Genomic DNA, 7,067 nt, shown 5'->3' on the forward strand with positions numbered 1-7,067 from the left:
GAGAGCAGAATTTATTGCTATGAATTCACCTGATCCAATATAGACCAAAGAGAGCAGAATTTATTACTATGAAACATTGAACACTGGAGCCAGAGGCCCAATGAGCTATAAAATAATATTAAGTATGTGAAATAAGAAGAAAGCAAAATGCCATAAAAGGACAACAGACAGACTGATAATTATGTATCAGCACTGATCTAATGACAGTGGATTTTGATTCAATAAAAATAGTACATAACTTTGTTTGAAAGATGGGGAGGATATAGAAATGATAGAACACCCAGCAACATTAAACACCAACAAAAGATCAGCTGGGTCTTAACCCTGTCTTGGGAGCAATCACCTCTGTGTGATGCTGAAGTCTTTTGATTGTTTGGGGAACTGTTTGGATATAAGTTTTTCACCCTTGTGGTCTTTTAGAAGAAGGAAGCCCGGTTGAGATTTCGGTTAGGGAATTTGTTTTTGTGTGTGGTAGGGAGAAGCAAAGGTAGGCTCACATGTCAGGTTGTAATAAGTGGCCTGGAGTGGTGTCCTAAAGTGCACAGCTCTTGAATGACCCAGCCTACTTAGTACCTCATTTGGGAGAGCCTCTGGGGCTATGGTCCTTGACTCAGGCACACTCTGAGGTCTGGGATTTCTTACATGCTAAGGAGAGAGATTGGATTGTCTGTCTGGGTGGTCACCTGCCCATGAGCATCCAACCACAGAGGGATGGGTGGGGTATGTGGATTGTCTGTAGGCACAGTGGTGGTGTTTCAAGGAGGGTAATTAACTAATACTCTCAAGTCTGGAGTTCAGCTCTGCTTGTATTGTTATACTAATACTTTTGTTTTGGGGGAAAGCAATTCTTAGGTAAGAAAAGGAGGGCAGCTACAAAGAGATATTTCAAGTGCCCCACCACTGCCCTTTCCATACTTCACAACCAAGCCTTTTGATACCCAAGACAGGCCATGTAGATGTGCACCCCTGGGACAGGGCTGCCTTTTGTATTGGGCAGGGTTGGAATTCCCCAGCCTATGCAGAAAGCCCCACAAGTAGCTCAGCAGGCTGCATTGTTCCTATTATGGGGAAAGAGGGGCCACGTGAAGTCAGAAGCTCCACATAGTTTGGGCAGAAAGCTGAGCACCCTAGTGTCTACATCTGTTCAGAGCATGTGACACAGGGCTCTGTCCCTGCAGCTCGGTCATTCTGGTTGGCCTGCGGATCTAGCCTTCTCTAGGACTCGGGTAACTCTGTCTGGTGAACAGGAGCAGTTCTCTGGCTCCTGCGATGGCTGAAGATAAAGGGAAATTTGTCAGCGGGCATTGCTCCTCTCTACTCTAATAAACTTACCTTCTTGTAGAGAATCTCTCTGTCAGGAACTTTGGGAGATCCCACTCTGTGGCCCTTCTACTCTCTTCTCTGCAGAGTCCCTCCTGTCAATGCTGTCTGTTGCCATCTTGACTCTCTCCCCAGGTTTAGGATTTCTTCAGTTCTTATTGCAATGAGTTCTTATATTAGAGTTCGTTATATACAGAAATTGGTACAATTTAACAGATAAAATATTCCAAAAAATATAAAATATACCGTAAATATTAAATACAAATAAAAATGGAAGGCAATATTAGCATGATATACAATCAACAAAGATGTTATACTTAGAATTAATAAAGCACTGTAAGTTGTTTTAAAAATTAAAAAATATCAAACAAAAATGGGCAAAGTACATGGACAGTGAATTTAAATGAAATGAAAAAAATCAGTGTTATATATGCATACATAGGGTAGGAAAGAGAGAACAGTTGTTTCAATCAAAATTGTAAAAATAAAAATTATATACCATCAAATTTCAATTTCCATTTTATTATACAAAGGGAACACCTTAATATATTTTTGTATATTAAATAACAAAGGTATTTAAAGTATATTAACCATTAGAAGTGTAAAAACATAACAAACATGCCACTTTTAACCTCTAGGCTTAGGAATTTAAATAATTACATAAACTGTTAAAATTCATTTGACTTACAAAACTGAAAATAATTAAAGCTATTAGCCAGCTTTATTTTGGGGGTATAGAGAGACAAGCAGAAGTATATTTCGTACAAAAATTTCAAGTTTTAAAAAGAGAAACCTGATAAAAATGTAATGGTAAATGTAACACACAGATAAAAGAAATGTAATAACACGCCCCATTATATTTCCCATTGCCAAAAATCTTTTGCTTTGGGAATTACTGCTTTATATACATTTTTATTTAAAGAGTAATAGGGAAATTGAGGATTCTACACACGATTAAATGTATACATCATCTTTGTGGTTGTTATTATTGAACCATGATAATCTTTCTCAAAATTGTCCGGAAGGCAGTTTTCATGTCCTTGTTCTTCAGGCTGTAGATGATGGGATTTATGGTGGGTGGCACAACAGTGTAGAAGACAGACACCAGCAGATCCCACACTGAAGGGACCTCTGACACTGGTTTCATGTAGGCTACAGAACCTGTAATTGTGAAAACAGTAACGACTACAAGGTGAGGGATGCAGGTCGAAAAGGCTTTTGACCTGCTTTCCACTGATGCAATTCTTAGGACTGCGGAGAAGATGTGAATGTAAGAAACCATAATGGAAATAAAACACACAAATCCTAAAGATGTTGTGACAATTATGGCCCCAATCTCAGCAAGATACTTCTCTGAGCAGGAGAGTTTGAGTAAAGATGGGATCTCACAGAAGAACTGATGGACAAAATTTGACCCACAAGCAAACAGAACTACAAAAAAGACCTGTGCCACACACCCCAGAAAGGATATGGTACCATTTTGGGTCAACGAATGAAAGATGGCCTTGGGAAGTGTGACAGAGATGAAGCAGAGGTCCAGCAAGGACAAGGTCTTCAGAAAGAAGTACATGGGACTGTTGAGGTGCTGGTCTGAGGTGGTGAGAATGATGATGGTGAGGTTACCCAGCAGAGCTAGTAGATAGATGAGGAAGAACAGTATAGCATTGAAGATTTGACAATCCCTGATATCTGAAAATCCCATGAGGATGAACCCATTCACCGATAAAGTCAGGTTGACCATAATTCTTCTCTTTCTGAGGTTTGACAAAAAGAAAAACCTAGTGAGACTATAATTATGATTTTATAAATGATTGTTTTGTGGCTATATAGTTTGAAAATTAAGTGTTCATGCATATTACAATAATAAAGCAAGATTTGTATATGTAGATTGATTTTCCACTTCTTTTGATGAATATTTCAAAGTTATAACAACATGAATTGAGGAAGTAATTGTCACCTTTACCACACAGTGTAAAGAATTTGGGAGAACCTATGCATTAGCTCAAATGAGCCATAAAATATAGAAAAATATTGGAGTGACTATTTTCTCAATTCCATTAATGCTGCAGCAACATGAATAGTATCATTTCAGACACATACCTGACTTCCATTCTGTTGATTTTGACTCACAGCATCCCTACAGGACAGAGTTGAACTGCCCCTGTTGGTTTCCAAGGCTATAAATCTTTTGGAGAGTTCATAGATTCATCTTTCTCCTTCTGGTGGATATGAACCACTGGCCTTGAGTTTAGCAACCCAGTGGATAGCCATTAAGTCCCCAGAACTCCTTTAAGATAAATAGGAGATAAAGTAATTCATTACACATAATGGCAACCTTTAGTTATTAGAATATACCTCTTTATCATAAATAGAAATGATGTTAGGATAATCTTTTTGTGTGGTTTGGGTCACCTTTACAGAAGATGAATAACTTGAAGAAAGTAGTATATTGTTCTACAAGTGTATTTAAAATTTGCATATTTATTTGACATCATACCTAAGTGAGATAATAATATGTATTTTGACCTGTAAATGAGGAAAAAAACAGATTTTAAGAGAAGCATTCTGGAGCTAGATCATTTAGATTTAATAATCTTTCTGTAACTTTTAGAGGTATGATTTAGACAATATCATACTTTCACATCAATTATCATCATTATTTGGTTACTTGCAGTGCAAAAATGGCTAAAATTAAGATAGATTATAATCTGCCCATCACCATGTGTCACGCCATAGTGATTTGCGTTTTACGACCACGGAGATAGCTGTACCTCCATTATTCAATGTACCAACAGTAGCACCGGTGGTGTACAGCTGTCAGTGAAATTTTCAGACTCAGGCAGAGTTGTTAAAATTAACAAAAGAAAACTTTATGGATCACAGTTAGATATTCTTCAATCGAGTGCTGGGAGCAGAGCCTCTTATGTTTGAGGTTCAGGAAGATGTGGCATCAAGTGGTGCTTTGCTCTATGATACATAAGATTATTTTAAGTTGGAGCTAGCTAGATGACAACTGACTTAAAAAAGAATTAATTTTAGTAATTTTAGTAATTATATATGATATAGTTATAACTATTATAATACAAATAATGATACCTATTATAACAATTTATTTTAAGATCAGTAACAATAAGTTATAGTAACAATTACTATTTCTTCAAGGTTTTGATAATGTTATGTTTTAAAACATTTTATAGAATATTATTAGAAAACCTAATTTAAGAATGTTGAAACAAAAAATTTTTTTGGAGAAATGACTGTACAGAGTAAGACAACTTAATAATCTAGGATGGAATGGGCATCTACTTGCTTCTCCGGAATAAATAATAATTTAAAGAGTGATGATGTACAATCTGAGAATTATTAAATTAATTCTCTTTTTTAAATCTCCAAAATATCTCTACCAGTTTTTCATCTGATATTTTTTTGCATAGCAGTTTAAAATTTTGTTCACGTTCTTTTGTACAGGCTGTTTTTCCTTATGCATATTTCTAAACCCCTGCCTCAACCAAAATATCCTTTTTCATTTTCTCTTAGACATGACATGTAGATTAACACCTTGGTATAGGTAAGAATAAAATTATTTGTAAAAATAAAAATTCAGATATCACTAAATTTAAAATATGTTTTAAAATGTTCTCAACATACCACTGCATCAACTAGGTTGATATTCATAATTATCTGAAAAAGCAAGTAAAGTATCATGTTCTTCATCTAGAGGAAGATATGTGATAAAGCCTAGTTCAATTTACTTGCCCATGATGAGAGTCAGTGAACAATGGATTTAGAGGGGGAAGTCTTCTAGTATGTCCTTAAGCTTTGGCATCCACCCACTGCACTGTCCACTCAGTCAGGTGGAGTGAGCAGGGTTAATGGGGGTCTTTTCCAGAACATAACATAAAAGACAAGGGGAGTGTTCAGACAAATACTTGTATTCAAATAAATTATAGGTCAGTGGTCACTGGAAGAGAGAAAAAAACAAAAGCAATATTGAAAGAAATAAGTGATCAAACATGTAATTTTATGCAACAGAATATGATGGATTCCACAGAGAGAGTTAGGAAAGAAATGAGTAGATAAAGGAAAAGTGTTCTGGAAATGACATGGCATTGGGAGGCCAACATAGTAATTAATGTAAATTATTGAAGCATGTATTATATCATGTCTAGTAGAACCAAAAATGATCTAAAGGAATATAAGGACAGAGTATTTGAATAACAATGAATTTGGGAAATTTAGAATTTTTTCAGTAATTTTCAAATCAACCAGGAGAATGATATGAAACCCTCAGCCCAGACAGAGATATTATGGAACTCGCGATGCTTTAAATTGCAGAAATAAATCAACTACAAATCAATAATAGAAAGCAGTATGATTACCAAAATGGACATGCTTTCTGTGGTACTGGGTAATCATTAGCTTTCCAAGTTAGATCATTTTTATATAGTAAATGGAAAATTCACATAAATTAGAAATTAAACCCTATTTAATTAAAAGTTGTGGATAGAAGAAAAGTTGCTGAATGGAAGAGAAACTGATTTTTAAAAATATCACTCATAATGGGTTAAATTGAATTGAAATATGTAGAAGAAATCTCTCTGGATAGAATCATAAACTAAAGCATAGCATCCAAATATATAGATTAATATTTGATTTAGTAGCTATGATGAGTGTGCTTCCACTTTGATTTATTTGTTACCTACTCTAGCAACACTTAAAAATTGACCGTTACATTTAGCTTTTGTGTTTCTTCTCTATGTGTGTCCACCTTTACTTTTCCCTTCCTTCTCAACTTCCTAGTCATTTTATTTTAATATCTTAATCGATGGAATTATATGTATGCTCAGGGAAAGAGAAATCTTCTAAAAGATATTGGTTAGATTTTTTTGCCTTTTTCATGATGTAAAATATTTGTATTGATTTTGGCCACAGGAGCATCATTATTGTTAAAACGGACATCTTTAATATCTCAATTATTTTATTGTACATATTTTAATGTAGGTTTTAATTACAAAGGTATGTATAGTGGTCGGGGTCCTTGTGGTGCTGTGGTGAAAGCACTCAGCTAGAAAACAAAGGTAGTGGTTTGAGCACCTTTTGCCCTGCAGGAGAAAGACGTGGCTGTCAGTTTCCTTACGTAAATATTTAGTCTTGGAAACCCTATGGGGAGCTTCTATAGTAATACCTGAATTATTTCATTTTAATAGGTGATGCATTTAACATTTTGGATAGACAGATGTTAGATAGATAGGTAAGGTAGCTCTATAAATAACCTTCCACATCCAAGATACACACACTTCTTTGTATTTACACTTAGAGGCCCATAAATGCAATATGCTCTCATCAAGGTAACACATATTTTTAATCAGAAAAGCATTAAAAATTTATTCTTTTGTAAATTAAAGGAGTGCATTTGTGATAGGTTTCCAATGTTTATATTGCTATATATTTTTGTGTCTTACTATTTTTACAATAAAATTATTCTCTTGGTTTGAATATAAAAAGTAATTAACATACTACATGGTAAATTCTGAAAAAATCTGGAACTGGATAAGAACCTGTCAGACAAGGAAATTTCCAATATTTTCCACTAAAAGAATAAATAGAACATTTTAAGACTGGAACTTTTAAAAGGCAGAACACTTAGGAGACTCTGAAAAATGAGGCAATCCCATCAAGTTCTGCTCTTTACAGATACAACACAAAACACAAGAATTGAGCAAAAAATGAAAGGTGAATTAGATTTC

General features: G+C 34.9%; 1 protein-coding gene across 1 annotated transcript; it reads right to left on the minus strand.

The window, feature by feature from the left end:
• Window positions 1-2,305: 2,305 nt before the first annotated feature.
• On the minus strand, window positions 2,306-3,431 carry LOC142440396 (olfactory receptor 14A16-like). The gene is made up of 2 exons (XM_075542848.1): window positions 3,421-3,431; window positions 2,306-3,074 (listed from the first exon to the last, which is right to left on the minus strand). Exons 1-2 carry the CDS (start codon window positions 3,429-3,431, stop codon window positions 2,306-2,308), a joined length of 780 nt encoding a protein of 259 aa, XP_075398963.1.
• Between the last annotated feature and the right edge of the window lie 3,636 nt (window positions 3,432-7,067).

The sequence above is a fragment of the Tenrec ecaudatus genome, chromosome 2, assembly GCF_050624435.1.
Source record: "Tenrec ecaudatus isolate mTenEca1 chromosome 2, mTenEca1.hap1, whole genome shotgun sequence".
Classification (NCBI taxonomy): Eukaryota; Metazoa; Chordata; class Mammalia; order Afrosoricida; family Tenrecidae; genus Tenrec; species Tenrec ecaudatus.